The sequence below is a fragment of the Ammospiza caudacuta genome, chromosome 1 (genome assembly GCF_027887145.1).
Source record: "Ammospiza caudacuta isolate bAmmCau1 chromosome 1, bAmmCau1.pri, whole genome shotgun sequence".
NCBI lineage: Eukaryota > Metazoa > Chordata > Aves > Passeriformes > Passerellidae > Ammospiza > Ammospiza caudacuta.
The window spans coordinates 137,153,634-137,175,897 of record NC_080593.1 but is presented as its reverse complement, the minus strand read 5'-3'; the positions used below and the strand labels follow the sequence as shown (position 1 = coordinate 137,175,897).

Here is a 22,264-nt window from a genome sequence, read left to right as displayed (position 1 = left end):
CTACCCCGCGTGCTCCGGCAGCGCTCCCTCCCCGCGGCCGCGCCTGCCCGCGGCGGGAGCGGACGCGGCGGCGGCGGGGCCGTGAGGCGTTTTGTCCCGGCCCAAGGCGGGCAGTGCTGCCGTGGGAGACGAGGGAGCAGTGAAGCGAGATGCAGTCAGCGCGGGGGCCCGGCGGCATGGCAGGGATCCCCGGCGAGCTCAGCCTCATGGATAAGGGCGTTAAGAGGTGAGTGCGGAGGGGCCGGGAGAGGGGAGGCCGCGGCGCAGGGCCGAGCTGCCGGCTGACGGTGGGCTCCTCTCTCCGCAGCCTGAGGGATGTGTCTCTGAGCTCGGACCTGCACACGCTCAACGCCCACTGTAACCTCATCGCCAGGATCCAAGGGCTCGACCACCTCCGGAATCTGCGGCACTTGGATCTGTCATCAAACCAGATCCGCCGCATCGAGGGGCTCGGTTCCCTGGCTAAGCTGCGCACCCTGAGCTTGTCCTGCAACCTGCTAACCAAAGTGGAGGGTCTGCAGTGTTCATTTCTGTCCATTTAGCAAGTTACGAAGGTTTTTCTAAGAGTCGCATTAAGGTTTACTTCTGGAATGTTAGCTTATAATTAAAGTTATACCGAGTTAGTATGCTAGCCATTTTATAAAGTGAATTTTAAGATGAGTATGTGTAGTCTTCATTAGCCTTATCATAGCAAAATGCCTTAACTTAGAATTAAAACCTGTTTTTTGTAATATGATTATAGATTAATGTCATAACTTGTAGTTATGATCTTTAAAGGTTCGCTTTGCAAGTTTTGAATTTGATGAAAAAAATGCATTTTTCTGAAAATCTTCCTGTTTCTACTTTTCCCCACATTTTTTTAGGACTGGAAAAACTCTTTAATTTAACTATGCTGAACTTGTCATATAATCGCATACATGATCTGTCTGGTAAGTGATGTTGCCATGTGCTGTGCAATACAAAGCGTTTGTCTCACTTTAATTTTGAAACACTTGACCAAGTGTATTTTGAGAAGTTTCTAGCACTTCAAGTGCCAGTTCACTGAATAATACTAATACAGGTGGCAATTGCTGCTCTTCTCAGCTTTAAAGTTTTTAACACCAAAGGTTGCTCTGAACTGGAATTTATTCTTCTATGTTTGGTGAGGCCAAGCTTGTCCAGGAAGTAGTACAGTAAACATTTCAGACTTAGTTTCAAAATATTCATATCTTTCATTTTTATAGAACAAAAATGCAATTTTCCATATGATATGGACGTTCTCATATATCTCTGTTGAAGTGGTCAGTTGTTCTTACGATTTCATGCTACAAAATCATGAGAACTTGTAATGGAAAATCAAAAGAACATTGGTATCAATTTTGTTATTGAGCTTGTGTTTTAAAATGAAACTTGAAGGAAAAGGTTTATTTTTACATGCTTTTTAACAGTCAGAGATTAATCTGTTTATTTAAAATTAGCTCACATAAGTAGCTTAAGTGTTGTACTCTGTGGTAGAGTAGCATAGGTAATTAACATGTAGAGAAGGAATATGGAGCAAGTGTAGTTCTCTCATTTCTAGTTATGATATATTATTTACTGAATATTTTTCAACAAGATGCCATTTGTTCTAAACCTCATAGTCTAGGACTGTAGCAGAAAACATGACTTTGTGGTTGTTTGGGTATTTTTTCCTGAAATTTCCAGGATTTCGATCCCTTCATGGAACCAGACATAAGATTAGCCACATTGACCTTCACAGCAACTGTGTAAGCAATATTAATCACTTACTGCAGTGCGCAAAGGGGCTGCGCTGTTTGGCAAACCTCACGCTGGAAAGAAATGGAAAAGCCAATCCAGTTTGTCACATAGCAGGTATGGATCTGGTCTTATGTAGGTAATTTGTGCTCATTAGCTCAGTGATTTCCTTTAAGCTGTGAGCTGTTTTCTGAAGCTTCCAAATTCATTCATAAACTGGCCAGCCTGCAGAAATCTAAATTCTGTCAAAATGAATTCAATATCCATTTTAAAAAATCCTTTTTTTCCTGACAGCATATTCTCAAAATTGTAAATTGTATGCTTTGATAAGGCTCAACATTTTCACCTGTGAGCCCAGAGGAGGGCCACCAGCATGATTAGAGGGATGGAGCACCTCTCCTGTGAGGAGAGGCTGAGAGAATTGGGATTGTTCAGCCTGGTGAAGAGAAGGTTTCAGGGTGACCTAATTGTGTCTTTGCAGTATCTGAGAGGAGTCTAAAAGAAGGAAGGAGAGAGACTCTTTCCAAGGGCATGTAGTGGCAGGACAAGGAGGAATGGCTTCAAACTGGAGTACGTTTAGATTAGTATTAGGGAAAAATTCTTTACTGTGAAGGGTGGTGAGGCACTGGAGCAGGTTGCCCAGAGTAGCTGTGGATACCCCATCCCTGGAAGTGTTCAAGGACAGGTTGGATGGGGATCTGAGCCACGTGGTCTCGTGAAAGAACGATGGAATTAATATTATAAGCTGGAAAGGTGGAGAACTCAAAGAATGTATGTAGAGATACTGAACTTTTAGGCAGAGGGCAGACACAGGAAATAGGTAGTCTGCTACTGCTAGAGACTGCAAGAGAAAGATAAGTACCAGTTAGCTTTTCCTTCTTTTCCCCCAGCTTTGGTTAGCAGTGACAAACTCTGGATACTCTGCACTAGGCAACTTGGAGGCAAGTTAGAGAATGCATGTGGATGCATCACTTTCAGTTGCATTTGAGCTTCTGCTTTGGGGGTAGGTTTTTCAGGCCATTAAAATGTTATGGTTCATTAAAATGTCTAAGTTCAAACAAGTTAAATTGTAGCATTTTATATTTTCTTTGTGTGTAAGAGAGGAAAGTCTCTTACAGGAAGGTGGAAGTGGAGGATTGATGCTTTTGCAAGAGTTCAAATGTAATTTGAAAGAGTGGGACAGTAGGAATTACAGCCATACAAAATAGCAATCATATGAGCATACAACTGATACAGGTGTAATGTATGTACAGTTAAAAAGAAACACCAGGTTTGAGGAAAGCCAAATAAGGTTTTAAGTAATGCTTTTAAATGCACTCATCATGTTTTACAAATACATTGAGACACTACAGAAACAGTAACAGGACTATTAAAGTTATCTGATTAACTTAGAAAATGCCACTAGTTTTCTTCTGCAAGTGTTTACGTACCTCTTCATATCTTTGTCTTCGGTGACACTTTCAAAACTGTAGTGTTCAGCAGCCCAAATTCTAATCAATTAAAAGTGCTAACTTTGGTGCTTTACGGTTTCATAACACTTTACGTCATTCACTGACAAAGGATGAAGTTGTTTAAGCCCTTTCAGAACTTGTTTCTCTATTACATTTATCTACCCTTCCCTTGGTACAACTGTTTGGGTGCAGTAGGCTGATGTTGAAACCTTGTCTGTGCAATTGCAGTGTGCTGATGGTGGCTGGGAAATCCCTGTGTAGATCAGGACTAGGCAGGCAGCTTCCCAGTTGATTTAATTTGTAATGTTGTCTGTTGAAAGCCTTGGGAGGGGAAAGGTGAGACAATTGTAGATAACTCACCACTTTTTTATTACCTCAAAAATGCAGTGAATCATTTAAGATTATGAGGTACCTAAAATACACCAGGTGTCTTCTTGGAAGGTTGATTTCAATTTAAATGTGGTCTTTTTCTCAAGGTTATAGAGAAACTGTTCTTCAGTCCTTGCCCCAGCTAACAGTTCTGGATGGAAGAAATACTTCTGGTGAACCAGTGGACCTGGCAGAAGAGAACCGTTCGGATTTGCAGTGTTTAGAAGACATTTTGGGCTCTTTGGTTTCATCTGGGTGCCCTTCCACCCGAGATCAGGTGCCATAGTTTGTGTGCATTAGTTTTAAAATTGACACATTCTATTTTTATATTGCATGCAGCATATTAATGCTACAAGAGTTGTCTTATCTTCTGATAGAGCAATGTTCCCTTACCGCTGGCAACACCACACATTGACCAGGCGCTGGCTCAGTTTCGGCAGCGTTCAAGGGTACCAGTGCAAGGTGCCACCAGCTCCTCCACAGAGCTTCTCTCATCTTCTGAACCTGAGAAGACCCAGCTTGATAAAATACACAGTGAAATGAGGATTAAAAAAATAGAAGATCAGATTTTACAGATACTGCAAAAGGTGATTTTTTTTTTAATTTCTGTGATTGCACAGCAAGTTTTGTTTGTAAGATAAGGTGTGCCTTTCTGATCATGAAAAACTTGCTGAACCAGATTAGAGCATTTCTACTGGTATTATGGGCTGACTGTGCTAATGTGTTCTTAATCATTTTGAGGAGCTGGGAATAAAATAAAAATGAGTGTTTAAAATTGAAGATTGCATTTTGTATCATGAATCCTAAATCATTCCATACAGAATAAAAACCAAAGTGTATGGGACTAGCAGAGCTATCCGATCATGTTGTATTAGAAAATTATTTTTATGTTGTTTTTTTTTTAAATCCTGAAACCATCCATGTACTTGCTGAACCAGAGTAAAACATGAAGTGCACCAAAGTGCCTGGATTATACAGTTGGTGAAAATTAATTTCACCAATAGGTCAACTTGGTCTGATATGCTTCTCATGTATTAGTTTCTGTTGTTAACATAGACAACATAAGTTTGTCAGGTTTGCTTGGTATTGGTGTTTGCAAGGCTTTTTCGGTTTTAAGTGCTGTGTTTGTTTCACATTTTTCCCCAACTGCCTAAGGATTTTACCAAATTTCAGGTATTTCAAATGGAAACAACTATATGTTCTCAAGCATCCTGGGTTTACTTTAGCTTTAAAACAATAAAATATTTCAGCAAGGAGGGAAGGGATTGTAAAAGTAAAGAACTGGAAGCAATTGTTCAGTTTTTGTCAAAATTATTTTGTATGAACTTTTTTAAAAATTGCACCTGAATAAGTGTTAGCCAATCAAAAATTGTAAAATTTGTATCTAAAACTTTGATCTCTTCTTAGGTATCTGATAGTTCAAGACAGGAAGCTGCTCCAAGTGCTCTCAAAGCTAAGAGAGACACAGATCCAACTTCTGAGAGTGACAATGAAAGTGGAAAAGAGAACAACAGAAAGGTCATGAAAAGAAGCAAGATCCCCACTTACCGTAAAACTGCCTTATCTACAAAAGGTCATGCAAGTCATCTAAAGAAAAAAAATACTGGCAGGTATCTCAGTGTTTACTATATAAAGCCAAAATTAATGAAACTGAATATTGTCAGCGTGAACACTGAAAATTGAAACATTTCACTGAAAGTGGTAGGTTGAGTAAATTAAGTCAGTTAATAGTACCCTGAAAATGAGTAGCTACTGAGGCTTCATTCAGTTGTTTCTCCACATGAGCTGTTACTTTCTTCAGGTGAGAAGGAAATTGAACTGAAGATTCCTAAACACTTTCGAAATCCTAACAGCTTATGTTTCCGTCTTTATTTTAAATTGTGGTGGCAAAAGAATTCTCCACAGATGGAACTGAGTAATTAAAAGATTCATGATATCAGAACAGTAGTCAAGAATATATATTTTTGATGAAGCTGAGGATGCCATAGTGATTAGTTTGATTTGTACAGTAAATATCAGAAGTGATGAGTAGAAGACAATACAAATTGGAATATATTTGTTCAGTCAGCCACTGCAGCTCTACAGCTACTCTACTCTTCTAAAGTTATTTTGTGACTGTGTGGTCATGAGATGGCTTTAGGCAGCATCTGCTAGTTCTAAGTATCTTTTTAGAGCTGAATATTTGAATTTAGCTGTTTCTGTGGTCTGATTGCAAATTATTTTCTAAATCGTTTTGAACTCTTTAGTATTTAACTGCTGCACTAAACTGTAATTTTTTTTTTCATTTAAAAGTGTCTGAATCCACTGTTACTCTTTAAGCTCTACATATAGGGAAGAGAAGAAAAGTTCCTCAAAGTGTTCATGCTCCAGTGAGAATGACTCTCATTTTAAAGTAGTGGGAAGAAAAGCTGAAATACTAACTGGAAGACAGAGCAATATGGAAAAAGTAGAAGAATGTAATTCAAATCACATAGAGGAATCAACATACCGAGTAGGTTTTGCATCATTTCCAGTTAAATATATCTTCATCTGAAGCCAAACATATGTCTCCTGGTCAAACTAAAACTGTAGGTTACGAAAATAATTGCATGTAGATATTATCAAAAATAGTGGAGTTCTTGTAGTGCCAGCTTGGGAGATGTGTTTTATTTCACTTTTATGGGAGTTTTTGGCCTGGTCACTTGGACTTTCTTCTGTCATCCATGAATTCCAGAAAGACAAAGTCTTTTTCTACAATTATATATATTGTTTATCATTTTTGGCTATGTTTGAATGTTGCCTAGTAAGTTGATGCTTGTCACATTCTTGCTAAGGCACTGATTCAAGAACTGGATCAAGAGAAAGAAAAGAGGTGGAAAGCAGAGCAAGCAGAGAAGAAATTATTAGAGCATGTCAGTGAGCTACAGAAGCATGCAAAAGAAGAAAAGAATATTCAGAGTATGGCTTTATTCACTAGAGACAGGTAGGGAAATAATGCTATAGTCTAAGAGTTGGTTATGGTGGGTTTTTTTAGTTTCCAATAATTCATTTTGTAGGCTTAAGAAACAAGGACAGCTTTAAACAATATACTGGAAAATAAGGCATCAAGAAGTAGTGCTAAAATTTCTCTGAGTATTACCTAGTGAAATTCTCTTCTGCACCTTTCTTCCTGTTCTTGTCACAGAACAGTATCAGTATGGCACTTTCCTCTGTTTCTAGCCATTACTTTGCAAACAACCTGTATCATAACTATACCTTCAGTTCAAACTCTAGTAGCTGTCCCATATCATACTTCTGCCTTCTGTGTCCCAGTCTCCCTTTCCACATACATCTAGAGCATTCTTTGCTTTTTTCTGCACAGCACATTAGAACAAAAATGTTTCTGGCAGGCCTAGAGTTAGCCCATAGGCAATGTATTGTGCAGGGCAGGCCTAGCACATCGTCAGAGAGAGGAAGATGTCGTCATCCTTGGGTGTTCTGAGTGGCAGCCTTTGTTTTCCAAAGATCTCCTTATTCTTGGAGATGTCTGCTCCACTTGGCTTTTTCTTCACCGTATTGTATTTATCAAAGCCTCATTTTCTTTTAGGAAGAACTAAATCATGTGCTTCCTGAGTTACCATCCATGACTGACTGTGAATATTTCCCTTTTTTCCCTTTTTGTTTTAGGTTCACTTCCTACCTTTATTTTATACCTATCTACATTTATACCATCTTCTCTAAGAGGCTTATTATGTTCCTGTAAAGAAATGTAATACTGGAATGTAATTTCCTAAAAGATACATCTATGAGGTTGTCCCCCTCTCAGGTTTTTGAAAATGAATCTCCATATAGTAATGCTACACATGACTCTATTAATAGTTTTATCTCTTTAAACAGTTTTAAATGACAGTGATATAAATAGTAAAACAGTAGAAAACAAGATGTGTAGCTACAACAGCTACGAATGCCTTTTTCTCAATGTATTTGGCATGAAACTTACAAGTAAAACATTTATAATACAACTTCGCTGCATTTATTCTCAGGTTAAAGGAATTGATATTGAAAGAGAGAGATGCCAAAGCAAGACTGCAAGAAGATGTCCAACAGTTGAAAGGTGAAACTGAAAGGCTTACTAATGAGCTAAATCAGGCAAGAAATAAAGAAGCAGAATATCAGAAGGCCATGCAAGCTTTAGAAGAAACACTATCCAAGATGGAGACACAGAGGTTGCAGCAGCGAGCAGCAGAGGTAAATATTTTTCATGAGTAAATTATGCAATGGCAATAGGGTGGCTACCATAGTCCTGAATACAAAGAAGTACTAGATTTTACCAACATTGAGTCTGAGTTTTCCAAAATAAAACCTGGGACTTCTTTTTCTGCATAGTAGTAGTTAGTAACAGGTATCCATTTTAACTGTCCATTGATGTATTTTATAAATATTAATGTTAAATATAAATTTTATGGTGGCCTTAAGATAAAGGAGAACAAATCCTATGTACTTAACACTAAGAGTTGGTATTTTCTGAAAACAGAGTGATAAAGACAAGTTTTTAAAGTTGCTAAAATCAACAGACGTCTTACTACTGGGATGGAAATATGGTGGTTCTGTTTGTTTCACTGGCCTAAAGAATTAGATGTTTTTAATTGCAACCAGATCAAAACAGTAATTGCTGAGAACATGAAAGATTCTGGTTAGTTTTTGTGATGTTTTGTGTTTGTTTGTTTGTTTGGGATTTTTTTTGTTTTATTTTTACAGCTGGAGAAGATAATGATGCTTTTGTAGTCCGAGGCTCTTTGTTAAGTATACAAATATATAAGATCAAGATGCTGGACCAGATACTGCCACTATTTCTTTGTAGGAAATTAATTGTTGAATTTTCAGTGTCCTCCAATACTCCTTTTGTTTGTTTATATTCCTATGTTAGTCCATTCCTATGTCACTTAATTTAGAGAAAATGAATCTTAACACATCCATCCTGAAAAGTCTTTGAACTGATGGTGTAGTGCTCTAGGAAGTGTTGATGTTTAGGTTCCCTGAAAGGAATGAAAATCAGGGAGTGTCCTGACAAACCCATCCAAGCACCCTCTACTTCAGGCTCCTGGTTGGGGACTTGAGTGGCTCTTCCATTTCTTCCTTAGCTGTAGACACCCTGGAGCTATAATAGAATCTAGAAGTGACCTTCAGTTTAGATCAGGTGTCTGCCTGTCAGTTTAAAATGTACTAAATTTAGTGTGTGTGTGATTTTTTCTATCCCATAAGAATGCAAACACCTCATTAATGTATGAGGCTTTTTATTTTTCTTTTGATGAGTTTGTAGAAATAAGTCATCTCTTTTGGTGGTAGTAACATTGTTTTTATTAAGGGAAGATCTTTTTTTCCTGTCCTTAAGATCCTGTAGCAAATACTCCTTAATAATTATGTTTCAAAGAATAATCATGATGCTCTCAAAACTAAATCCTCTTTTTGAATGTTCAGATTTAATATACCTTTGGCCTATTCTATCAATTCCAAGATTAAGAAATTCTAGAATATTCCAGAGAGCTTTCTCATTGTATATCCCAGCAATTACTTTCAGAGGTAAATTATGGTTACTCCATGTAGCCACCACTATTTAAGGCCTTCAGTCAGCATTACCAGATGACTTCTTGAAGAGATTCAAGATGAGTAAGTTTACTATGCATCTAAATGTGTACCCTATTCCCTTGTACTTCCTTGACATTTTTGTCAAAATGTGTTCTTGCTTGTCATTTTTAAGTGCTTCAGTTTGGGAGAGAATTCCTTCACTTCTTCCACAAAACAAAGGAATACAGTGTGATGTGTCTAAAAGTTACTCATTAAATTATTAATGAAAAGGGTTGACATGTAGAATATAAAAACTTAGCCTTCTGAATTGTCCTGATTTTGAATTACCATTTAATGAGTAATAAAAACCTTTTTTATAACTTTTTTTCATATCTTTTTTCTTCATGTTGAATCAGAAAAGAGTTTCGTATTTAAAAGGCTTAAGTCTATAAAATAGAATTACTCATAAAAGCTTGCATCGAATGGAAAAGTGGAGTATGCCATCTGCTGTTTGTACCAATTCTACATTTTTTGTAAAATCATTAGAAAGCAGCTCTGTTCAGCAGCTCTAAACTGTACAAATCAGAAAGATGGAGATTTTTGACAAAAGCGGAGTGTTAAAATGAAGTTAATGCTGAATACATCTAAAAATGTTTTGTTTGAAACTAATACAAGTACTACAATAAAAGAGTTTCCAATTGCAGAAATTGTTCTGCCAATGCCCTTCTTCTTCCACTTCTGCAGGACACCTTGAAGTTCTTTACAAATTAAGTAAATGCCATTGGTTCTTTATCAAGGTTGCTGTTTGAGTTGTAAGAAGTTAAGACTTTATTTTAAACATCTTATCTTAGATTTCTTCAAGTGTTACAATATATTAAGAAAAAACAAAACAAAATCAAACAAAAACACCCAAGCAAAAACTCTTAGAAGGCACCTGTTCCTTTGTGTTCTAGTAAAAAACATGACAATTAGATTACAGTTTTAAGAAAATCTTGCTCTTGTCTTTTTGACATAGATGAAACAGTTGCAAGAAGCAGAGCTTAAAGCATCAGCAAATGAAAGAGAAGTACAGTTACTTCGAATATCTGTCCGACAACAGAAGGAGAAGGTAAAACAACTCCATGAGCTTCTTGTACTAAGAGAGCAAGAGCAAAGGTATGGGGTCATTATTTTCTTTTCACAAGTTAGTAGAGATGTTTGTGTTGCCAGCATGGTTTTTTGAATGTGTTCTAAAGTATGGATGTGTTTCTGTTTGGGTTTGGTTTGTTTTGGGTTTTTTGATTAGTGGGAGAGATGGTCATTGTGAAAACGTAGATGTCTTCCTACACATTTTCTTGCTCATTTAGGAATATCTTGTAGATTCCTGACTCATAAGTTCATGTAGGCAACTTCCAGCCTTTCATGTGAAAGGTTTTTCTCTTACAATATGGCCAAATTCTTTATTTTAAATACTTGATCTGTAATCCAGGAATAATCAGATAAAAATAAAATCATATTTGAATTACTGACTGAAGAGCTGCATATGCTACAATAACACAAAGTATTCTGCGGCCTCTGCAGAACCTTGCTTGTTGGGTGGCATGTGAGTTACTTGCCTGGCTGTTTTCCTCTTTGAAAATTTCTCTTTTTTGGAGAATACTTGAGGCTAAGTTCTGTGGTGTTCAGCTAATACAATCAGATGTGTGTAAAAACTATATCAAGAATACCATGAAGTATAGTATTATATAAGGGAGGTTATTAATAAAATAAGCTAGTTAAATTTGCTGAATTGTACAAGGGAAAATGTACTGTCACCATGAAAATGGTAGGTTTAGATAGGAAGAATCTTACAGCTTTATTTTGAGAACTTAAAATAATTACCTCATAAAACTCCAAAAGATATAATGTGAAGGACAGTGGATATTTTTCTTTTGCTTTAAAGTAGATGAACAGAGTAGCATTGAAGTACAGGGTACATTTTTTTCAACATTGTCCTTTTAGGTCCCTGTTGCTGCTGCTTTGCAGGTTTTGGGTCTGAGTAAATAGCAGCAGTTGTTGGGTGAAGGTGAAAGGAATGACTGACTGCAGAGTAGGGCATCTGGCTGTACAGGGCTTTCCCTTATTCCAATGTCAGTTCCAGACATGCTGTTTGTTAACAGCAAAGCATACAAGTGCTAAAGCCCAGCAAAAGCACAATTGAATAATTTCTACAAATGTTTGAATTAAAAAGTAAGGATATTCCTTTGGGTGTTTTTAACAGTAGTCAACAGAATTTTCCTCATGCTAGGGCCATTGTCAGAGAAGACTGAAGGCTGTCTGTGAGATGACAGCCTTTATTATGTATTTATTTATTATGTAATTCATTATCCTTGTTCAGTAAGACCAAGGAAATGAATTAAAACAGCATTGTGAGATCCTGCAGTTCATATCTCAAGTGTATGCTTGGTAATTTCAGGAAAGAACTTAGAACCCGAGTTGCTTTGAATGGACCTGAATTTCAAGATGCTTTGTCAAAAGAAATGGCTAAAGAGGAGCAGAGGCATGAACAGTGTGTTAGAGAATTGCAGGAGAAAATTAACATGTCAAACCAGAAGTACAGAGAGTTAGAAGATGAATTTCGTTTAGCTTTAACTATGGAAACAAAAAGGTTTAAAGAGGTAAGACTAAGAGAACATTTTATCTCACACTAGGTGGGGTTGTAGTTCTCTTAAATGTGTTGGGTTTGGGTGGATATTCTGGGTGTGGTTTTTTGGTGTTTTGTTGGGTTGGTTGTTTATTCCTGTGATCTTTGCTCCAAGGATTCATGCAAGAATACTGGTAGAAAGATTTGAAATATCAGTGATTAGAACAATGACAGCAAATGCCAAGTCAGCATTCAAAAACCCCAACATTTTTGTTCATATGAAGAACTTAATCACTTAATCAAAAGAAATTTTAAGAACCCCTTCTGTCTGATGTTACTAATTTCTTTTAAAATATGTTGACCTTCAATTAGAATATGTTCAATTACAGTAAAACCTCTTTATTTGTTTGTGTTTTGATAAGGTTATCATTAAATATATATATACAAGTGTATTTAGTAATATAGTTCCTTATTGTGTAAATTTTCAAAATTGAATTTTGGATATATATTTTGAAACTCAAATTCAAAACTTGCTTGCTAAATTCCTCAAGGAATTCATTTCTGTGGCTAGTATTTACATTTTTTCATATGTTAAATAAAATATTAAATTCTTCACCTTAAACTTGGTTTTCTTTGATTTAAATAGATGGGAAATTGGGAAAAGACAGGGGTTTTACCCTTCAAAACTTTCTGTTGCAAGAAAGAAAAGTCTTGAATTAACTTTGTCCTTCTTTTGTGATTTTAATGTCAGTTTTAACAATGAGATTAAATCAAGGCATTGGTTTTAGCTCCCAAGTATGGTTTTTCTGCTCTGCTTCCCATCCACCCATAATTTTTTTTTTCTGTGTGTTGGGTTTTTTTTTTTTTGTTTGTTTGTTTGTTTGGAGTTTTTTGTTATGTTTTGTTGGGTTTGGGGTCTTTTTACAAGTACGCAGCTGGGCAGAACCAGTTTTTCAAGTTGTAGGTTCACAAATAAACCAGGAGAAAACTGGTTCCAGACTATCACTAATTTCCTATAGAGTTGATGAATTTCTGTGTCTTCACTTGAAATTCGAGTGTCAGTTATGTTTATATATGCACCTTTTTTTTCCACATAGTAGCATTTTTCAAGTCTTGTATTCTAAAATTTTAGGTAAAACAGGGGTTTGAAAAAGCTTCTGCTGATTTAGTTGAACACAAACAAGCCCTGTTTGAGTTGGAACAAAGGGAAAAAGACATGGCAAGTCTGATCCAAGACCTGACAAATTTAGTGGAAGAACAGAAAGCAAAAATTGCAGAATTAACAAAATCAAATGAAGAAGCTACAGCAAACCTAAAGGTATTTGTTTCAAAACATTTCAATTACCCAGATTATTTTTTGTGATGTTTCATCTGTAAAAGTTAATGATTCCATACAAGCTTGATTAACTAAAACACACAGGTTTCCTATTGCACTTAAATGCAGTAGTGCACACCAGCCTTTATTCTTGCATCTTGCACTTCTGTTTCTCAGAAACACTGCTCCCCATATAGAACAATGTCAACTCACTCATGTTTTGGAAAGTGAACTCCTTGCCCTTTGAGCAGTAGAAGTTTTTACATATCAGTTGGGCTACATTAATAGCCCTGACCCCTTATAAATTCAAAGAAATGGAACATGCTTCTGCACTGGTCACTTATATGAAGTAAAACTGTAATTGAACAAATAATGCAATGTAGTTATTAGCAGCTTAGTACCTCCTAGTTGTATAATATTAGTATTATTTGTTATCTACTGAGTGTCAGATTTTAATCTTAAATCCTGTGGGCACAGTTGTTTTGTGATAACATATTCTAGCACTATTATCTGTAAATATTTTTTTTAAATTCAAAGGACATAACTTTTGAATGGTTGTGTGATCCAGTCTAGCTTTGTGCTAAAACTTGGGTGGAATACAACCCCTACACAGCTGCTTCTAATCTCCCCTCTACATGTTGTTGTTGCTAGGGTGCCCAAACATTTTGTTGTTGTACAGAATATGATTCTGCCAGTCAGTGATGCTTTCAAGAATAACATTGAAAAGTACCTATATTAAATAGCTGTAATCTGTAAAACAACATGTGGCTGGGCTAATTGAAGATACATATTTATCTTTGGAAATGAAAGTATGTCGCAGCTTCTGTCTTCTTCTGATTCAGTTTTTAATATCTTTACTTTACTTTACTTTGCTTTTCTTGACTTATGCATTTATAATTCTAAACTGCTTTTTATTATGACATTAATACTTTAGAGTGAGTATTTAGAAGTCAGCTTTACAGTTTTCTGGGACTGAAGTATGTCTGTTTGAAGAAAATATTTGTGTTTCACTACTGGAATGAGGTGCAGATAGAGCCCTGAATGCAAGCAGAATATTTCTCAGTTAACTTAATTTGGTGTATATAAGGATTACTTTCCTAATCCCTTAGTATTGATTTGAAATTTTGCATATTGTTTTAAATGATCTTCCTGTCTTTTCCCAATGTTTGTTTGTACAGTGTCGAACTGGAGAACTTGAAACTGTGATTGAGGAGGACAAACAAAAGGCTGTTCAAGTTGAACTTCTAAAAAAGGAAAATGTTAAACTTGTTTCCCAGCTGACAGCCCAGGAATCTGTGATTGATGGATTAAAAATGGAAAGAAAAATATGGGGGCAGGAGTTGGCAGAACAGGGTAAAATAGTGTTTTCTTTTCTTTTGCAGGAGAAAAAAAAGGTGTTCAATATCTTATGTTTCAGATAAACACTCCAATAGAGTTTTAATCATGACAAGGTCCTTGGATGCCTTCCTGATCTTACCCAATTGTAAAGATGATGTGCAACAATAAATGTTCTGTGGCACATGGGCTGATACAGGATCTGTAACGGCGCTTGTGGGAGTCAGCTGTGAATACAGTTTATCTGTTTCCTGAAAATGTGAAAATGCCATGAAGTTGTACAAAGAACTTTTAAACATGAAACTAGAAAAACAAGGATCTGTAAATAATGTTATGTAATACTTCTTGTCTAGCAGGGAAATCTAATATGGAAATTTCAGTATATCTCTTAAAACAGTGTTAAATGCTAGGAGAAAAAATGTTTGGGCATTTTTCATTTTTCTCTATTCCTGTGATTCAGCACCACCTTGTGGTCTTTAGGGGTCTGTACTAATTATTGTCAACTATTTTTAGAGAAGTTTTCATAAAGGATAAAACACAGACCTTCAGTTCTACATTTCCTCTTAAGTGTTACCTACCTACAGAGTAAATACCTACAGTGTTTCCAGTGGGAAAAACAGTCAAACCTTTGGTTTGTAAGGTTCTTACCTTTGCCTCCCCCAGCCCAATCTCCCAACATTCCACATCTTGACATCAATATCCTGTTTTGTCCAGGAGCTCATCTTGCACAAGATCGGGGGAGACTGGAGGCAAAAATTGAAGTTTTAACAAATGAGATTGACACATTAAAAAAGCAAAAGGAACAGGACAGTGATACCATAAAAATTAAAAACAAAATAGTGGATGATCAGACAGAAACAATTAGGAGACTAAAAGAAGTAAGTAAATCTGACAATTTGTGTGCTTAACTTTCACTGCAAGTCTTAGTTTTAGCTATGATAAACCCTTTGATAAAAGCTGGGTCTGCAGTTAGAGTTTTCTGACTCACCAATGACAATCAGGCTGTCAGTGGCAATTCATTTCACTGAGAGCAGAAGAGGGCTTTTTATTAAATAGATGCACAGTGATATTACTTTGAATCTCTCATTGAACCATATTTATGTACAGACTTTCTTCTCTTTGCTTCAGTGTATTCTTGATAATTTTGCGAAGGGTGAAAATAGGATAGCATAATTCTGAGTGTTTAAAAGAAAAGGAAAAATAATTTTTAAAAGTTTGCTTCACATTTATTTTACAACATAAATATTTTTTATTTAGTTAGTTCTTGTAAAATAGTATTTTGGCATCAGAAGTAATATGTTTTGTCCCAATAATTCCATTTGTCTCATTTAGAGATTTAAAACTTTAGCTTAATAATCAAAGTTTTATAGCATGTTATGCCCAAGTTAGATGCATTAGTAATTGTTACACAGATTTGTGTAGATTACATATAAGTTGTTTATTCAACTCTTATGTAGAATAAGAGTTCAAAATAACTTTTTCCTTATCTTGCTTTCAACTTCAGATTTATGTTTTGATGACTTTTTTTAAAATTCAGACTTCTTTCAGATGAAGATGAAGTAACTGACTATCACTTTACTAAGTGTTCTTCATAGATTCAGAAGACTAAACTTTTATGTTCTTTGCTTTATTCCATCATAGACTAAACACATACTCTTAAGGGGTAACAATAAAGTTAAGGAAGTTTATGTGTTCTAAAATATTTGTCTTCTAAAGGGCTTACAAGAAAAAGATAAACAAATCAAAAAACACCATGAAGAAAATCGGGAAGCTCAGAAATTGCTTCAAATACAGTTGGATGAAAAAGCTGCTGAATGTGAAAACCTAATGAAAAAATTAGAAAGGCAAAATGAAAGAAAAGAGGAATTAAAGCAACTGCTAGAAGAAAAAGAAGTAGAACTTGATGACATTAAGAATGCACACAGGTAATACATAAATATCACAATAATTCTTTGGGATCATTGTATGCAACACTGCTCTGAAGTTATTCTTGCTTGCTATTAAAACCCACAGAAATGAGGAAAAATGGAAGCATGTGAAACTCTTCTGCCTTCCTAACAAGTGGTATTTACATTCATTGTAAGTATGTGCATTTTTTTTTCAGTGCACTGAAAAAGAGGTGGCAAGGTAAAGGAGAGCTGTTAAGCCAGCTGGAGATGCAGGTTAAACAAATGAAGGAGAACTTTGATTTCAAAGAGAAGAAGCTGATTGAAGAAAAAAATAAAAGTCTTCAAACTCAAAGGTAAACACTAATAATTTATTTTGTGACTACTCAGTTACTGTAGAGTTACACTATTAATAACTGTGCAGAAGTGCTTGATTATGGGGTGAAACAATATGTAATACCTTTTTAACTACCTGGTGAGCCCAGTTACAAACTGGGCCTAGAAGGAATTCTTGCTGTAGAGGTGGAATGGAATTGGCATTCAGTTAGAGCAACTCTATGGAATTGGCATTCAGTTAGAGCATTTGGCATCTGAACATCATTATTTCCATTTTCTTTGAAAATGACCTCATACAATTGGCCTTGTCCCATCAATCCAAGCTGCCCTGATCCCTTCTGTAGAGCCTTCCTGCCCTCCAGCAGATCAACACTCCTGCCCAAGTTGGTGTCTGTTAATCACTGTTTCAGTCTGTGACAGACTGTTTCTAAATTACCTATCATTCTTTTCCCATACAAATAGCAAGATTAAAAATTTATTTTCTTGTTCCTCTTACTGTCAATTTCTTCAATTAATTAATAGTTAAATATGAGATGATACAGAAACTAGTACTCATAATCTGAAAAATTATTTCATATGCTTCTGGAATGATGGAGAAGTTTACTAAACTGATGATTTTCACTTTATTCTTTGGCCCCCTTCTCATGTTTTTCTTCCTGCCTCCCAACTGTTCTTGAAAAAATACCAGCTAGTTAATAAGACTGCATAAAAATTAAAAAAAAACAGAACCACAACAAATCAACAACAATAACAAAAAAGCCAAACAAAACAAACCACCTCAAACAGTCAGTAGTATTGGGGTTTGAAACTTGCCGAAGATCAATAGTGAAAATGACATTTTTGTTCTAAATAATTCTGGTTTGTTTCAGAATTTTCTTGTAAATTAATTGTATAAAATTGCCTTGCATTTTGTTCCTGCATATTTAAGAATTATCCCTTATGAACAGAATTTGCTTGCAGTTAAAGAAATGCTTCTTTGTGGTGAAGGAGACACTTTTCTATTTCTGTGAGACACAGGCTCACAGGCTGTTCACAGGATCACACAGTTCATTCACTTCTTGGGAACCAAAAGCAGAAGGAGATATTTGAAAATACGTGGAGTTCTTGTCCATGTTGACAGTAGCAAGCCCCAATCTTCATATCCTTTGCTAGTGATTAAGTGTCTCTCCTTAGAGAATGCCAGAGTGCATAAAGCTAGAAATTGTACTTGAACAAAACAGGACACTTCTGATGCCAATATGTAATTGTATTCATGCTTATGTTATTAAAATCTTATCAAAGGCAGAACTGGACAGAGCAAAATACTTCAGTTGTTTGCAGGACCGTGATTTTTTTTTCAATAATTTTTTTAGGATTGCTGTGGAAAAGCTTCATAAAATGGATAATGCCTTCAGAAAAAAACTTGAGTCAGTTTTGGCAGCACATCAGGAAGAACTCTTGCACCTGGAAAATGAAAAGGAAAAACAAATTGAAGCAGCAAATGAAAAAGTAACACTCAATTTATACATTTTTATTGTATTTGCATTTTTATTATACAGCTGCTACAAGAGTGGTGCTTGGAAGTCTCCTGTTTGAATCTGTCAGGCTGACTGGATGGAAACAGTCCTGGTTTAGTACTCAATCTTTGCACAGCAAGAAAATCTCTAGATTTGTGCCTTTGTAATGTTTTATATTCAAGCAGAGTAAAGCTCCATGCTATGCAGCTATTATGAATTAATAGCTAAACATTTCCTTATCCATACAGGCAAGAGTTGTGTTGACTATGCCAGATAATCCATTTAACTCACCTGTACCAACCTTAACTGTAACTGTTTCTGTCATCTACTCCATTCTTCCTTAGCATGACAGCTGGTGCTTTTTTTCCTTAATAAGTTTTCTGTATTGATACAGTACTTGCTACCTCCTAGCAGATTAATAATTTTTTTGAAGAAAAAATTCTGCTTTTGAATCCAGTATCAAGAGTAATGCATTGCATATTCAAACATAAGCATGTAACTCTTGCATTGCTTATCAGTGTTAAAAATTGCCAAGATTATATGGGTTTAGGTGTATTAAGAAAAGCAAGAATTCTACTTCATCTCTGTGTGCTCTTTCAGGTCTATTCCGTCGAAGAAGAAATGCGGGAGCTTCTGCAAGAAATGGCAAACAATAAAAAAGCCATGGAAAATAAAATACGACGACTTACAAGTGCACTGAATGATATTCAACAAGACTTTGAGGATTATTGATATTTATATTAAAATGTATGTTACTGTTTCATATTCCCCAACAATTACACAAGCAGTTTCATCCACTACAATGCATTTGTCCTTGTTTTCTAGAGAATTAAGTCTTTGTTGTATGTTTATTAGTTCAGGGAGCAAACAAGTGTTTTTACATTATTTTCATAATAAATAGTTATTTCTAACCTTGGTTTATTTTTAACTGCTTTCAAAATGGGTCAAAACACATATAGATGAAAAGCATCATATGAAATTAGGAATTAGCATGTTTAATAAGAGAAAAGAAACTTGGAAAGTTCTAAGCCAAAAGCTTGAAGCTTTGCTTCAGTGAGGTAGATTATTGTAATAGGAGAACCAAGAATACTGAATCACAGACGGTCTTGTTTTGAAAGGGACCTTAAAGATCATCCAGTTCCAACATCCCTGTCATGGGCAGAGATACCTTCCACTAGACCAGATTGCTCAGAGCCCCATCCTTCCTGGCCTTGAATACTTCCAGAGATGGGGCATTCACAGCCTTTTTGGACAACCTGTTCCAGTGCTTCACCACCCACACAGTAAGGTTTTTTTTTTCCTATCAGGTAATCTCAACCTGCTGTCTTTCAGTTTAAAACCATTCTCCCTTGTCCAGTCACAACACGCCCTTGTAAATAGACTCCATCTTTCTTGTACCTGAAAATGTCTTTAATTTGCCACTGCTGAAGAATGTGCAACTCCTGCACTTTAGAGTGGCTTTTCTGGAAGTGTAGTTTGGTTTTCTCCACAGCAATAGGCTCTCTACCAGGCTTTTGAAATAGAGAAGATAATAACCTAAGAGCTTCTTAAGGAAGCAAAATATAAGGGTTATGTTAATATATTGTTAGACTTATTTCATGGTGGAGTTTTTACCATCTCTGCAGTACTCAGGTGTTTACTTCATTTGCTTGTTCCCAGAAGATCCTAAACTGCTACTGAACAACCCCATCCTCAAGCACTTTCATGCTGCTGAAGTGAAGGGAGCCGTGAGCAGTAAAATCACGGGAACACGCCGGTACACCAGGTGGAGCTATTTCCTCGCCCCTTGCACCTCGCTGTAGCTGCAGCAGAGTCCGGTTGCTCCAGTGACCGTAGCAGCCCCTAAGCTGACTTTGCCATCAGTCGTTTAGAACCCAAGCTTCAGCGCATTAGCACATTGGCACAGTGCAACTGATGGTGCATTTCGGTGCACAGCAGCCCTTTAAAAGTACTTTATTTAGTGCTAGTAAAAAGCCCTGGCCTTTGGGTAACTGTGTTAGGCCTGCTGGCTTTGTTATTAATTTGTTAATGAAAGGTTGCTGTGTGAACCAGAGCTTGATACCAGCTGCTTCTTGTTATGAGGTGCAGCTTAAGGGACGACAAAGGCCTTGAAAACATGGCCACAAGTTAAAAGCAGAAGCCATGGCAGTGAAAACAACATCCTGATGATCAGTAACTAGTCTTTAACAAAGCACAACATTGAAATCCAGGAACAAACTCTGATTTAAAAATGGAAGTAGCAGTAGCAAAGCAAAATTTTAAAAATGGCAGCCTGACAACAGAATGAAGTGCCTGCAAGAGCCTGGGAAAACACCCCCCACTGCTTTGCATGGGGGGAGGTGTGTCTGTAGGGCTGGGACTTGGCTAGAGATTGCAGCATCTTAGAAAAGGGTAAACTTCAAAATTTGTGGAAGGGACAGAAAGCAGACACCTGCTTCAGCTCTGACTCCCTGCATGGAGTTCCCACACCTCACCCATGAAAACACCAGGAGCGAGCCATCAGTAATAATGGGGTGTCTGCACTGTGGTATTCTCAGGTAAGGTAGAAGAGAGCTGTTAAGCTGTTAAGCGAGCTTGGAATCTGTGCCATTAGTTTATAATATATGAAAATTAAGAAATACTGGTTATGGTTAGCAGAGTGTAAGAACAAATCCTAACTATAAGTTTTCTAAAAACAGAAGAATTATTTCTTACTGTTGTACTCTATATACTCCATCCACAATATGTGAGGGAAATGCTCACCTGGAAAGCTGTTCAATAGTACTTTCATGGTTATCATTGGTGCAGAAATCATGCACCACTTCAGAGTGCTTTTCTGGCATGTTGATCAAGTGTTTCCTGGGGAACTTCTTTTTCTTTGTTTATTATTTGACCAAGCACTTTGGGTGAAGTAATTGAATACCTGGAATGCACCAGGAAGTTAAAAGAACTTATTCTTGCCCTGATTCAATTTCTTAACATCTCTCCTGAGTTTTAACTCCAAAATTGTTGTTCTTAAACTTTCTGATTTCATCATGGGGAGTTGTTAATAGTTTTAACATGAATTCTTTCTATTCCTTGCTCTTGGCTCTGGAATTTCATATTACAGTACTTGGGAACATGCATTTGTTAGTAGTGCTTGGAACATTTGTTTTCCTTGCAGATGACTCCATCTTTGGTATTGTTTCCCTCTTTATGCTTACATGGCTTCCTTAGCGCTTTTTAATAAGTGTTGAAATGATTTTTACCTTCAAAATGGTAAAATAATAAAGATACGGTGTAGGTGAAGGCTGCACTGAATTTACCTAATCACAATTTCAACCCAGCATAACTGAAAGAGATAACTTAATAAAATCAATAAATAAATTTAATTCAACTTAATAAAATCAATAAATAAATTTAATTCAATAAAAATATAAACAAAATGCGAACACTGATCTCGTCAGATGCAAAGCATGCTCTTATGCATTAATCGTGACAATTTAAAATGAATTCCATTACTAGACTTTGTTTGCATTTCTCGACTAGAGAATGATCTGTTTCAATCAATGTGAGTATGGAATCAAGAAATCCTTGGTTACTTGAGACCAGCAGGGCTGTGGTTCCAGGTCCAGAGTGTGTTACCACGCACATGTTGCCCTGAACACGGGATTGCCTGTGCAGCTCATGCGTGCCGTGGCACACGCAGGGTACCGTGCCCCACTGCCGTGTGTGATGGTAGCTGCGCGTCTGCTCTTCTTGTACATCCCCGAAGTTCTTACACAGTACAGACTTTAAATTTTCTTTTATTCGACACTAAATGAGGGAAAGAGGTGGAAGGGGCTAGGTAAGCATCCAAAATTCCCTGTTCCCCTGGCCAGATCATCAGCGTGTCTTGTACCTGGTCTGGGAGTTGTGAAGAACAGCGTCTGCAATTAATCTGTTTTTATATCAAATGCAAACGGTGAAATGAGGGACAAAGAGCTATCGAGGCGGGGATAGGCAGACTCGCGGTACGTATCTGGCCGACTCCAGGCCTGCGCTACCCGTCCGGGGGCCCTGAGCGAGAGCCGGGAGCAGCCCGAGCCAGCCAAGGGCTGCAGTCCCTCTCTCGCAGGCCGCGGGGCCGCCCACCCCGCTACGGCCGGAGGGGGCCGGGCCCGTCCGCAGCCGCAGCCCCGCGGCCGGACCGCGCCGGTGTCCAGGCAACGGCGGCGCCGTCACTTCCTGCGGGCCGCCCCTCCCGCCGCCGCGCTGGG

General features: G+C 37.1%; 1 protein-coding gene across 1 annotated transcript; it reads left to right on the top strand.

The window, feature by feature from the left end:
* Positions 1-55: 55 nt before the first annotated feature.
* On the top strand, positions 56-18,903 carry LRRCC1 (leucine rich repeat and coiled-coil centrosomal protein 1). Its single transcript, XM_058812089.1, has 19 exons — positions 56-226; positions 308-513; positions 864-929; positions 1,684-1,851; positions 3,662-3,831; positions 3,932-4,141; positions 4,962-5,164; positions 5,874-6,045; positions 6,368-6,516; positions 7,556-7,760; positions 10,093-10,232; positions 11,512-11,713; positions 12,812-12,997; positions 14,173-14,347; positions 15,044-15,207; positions 16,046-16,254; positions 16,434-16,571; positions 17,904-18,039; positions 18,648-18,903. Exons 1-19 carry the CDS (start codon positions 150-152, stop codon positions 18,777-18,779), a joined length of 3,108 nt encoding a protein of 1,035 aa, XP_058668072.1. The 5' UTR covers positions 56-149; the 3' UTR covers positions 18,780-18,903.
* The last annotated feature ends 3,361 nt before the right edge of the window (positions 18,904-22,264 follow it).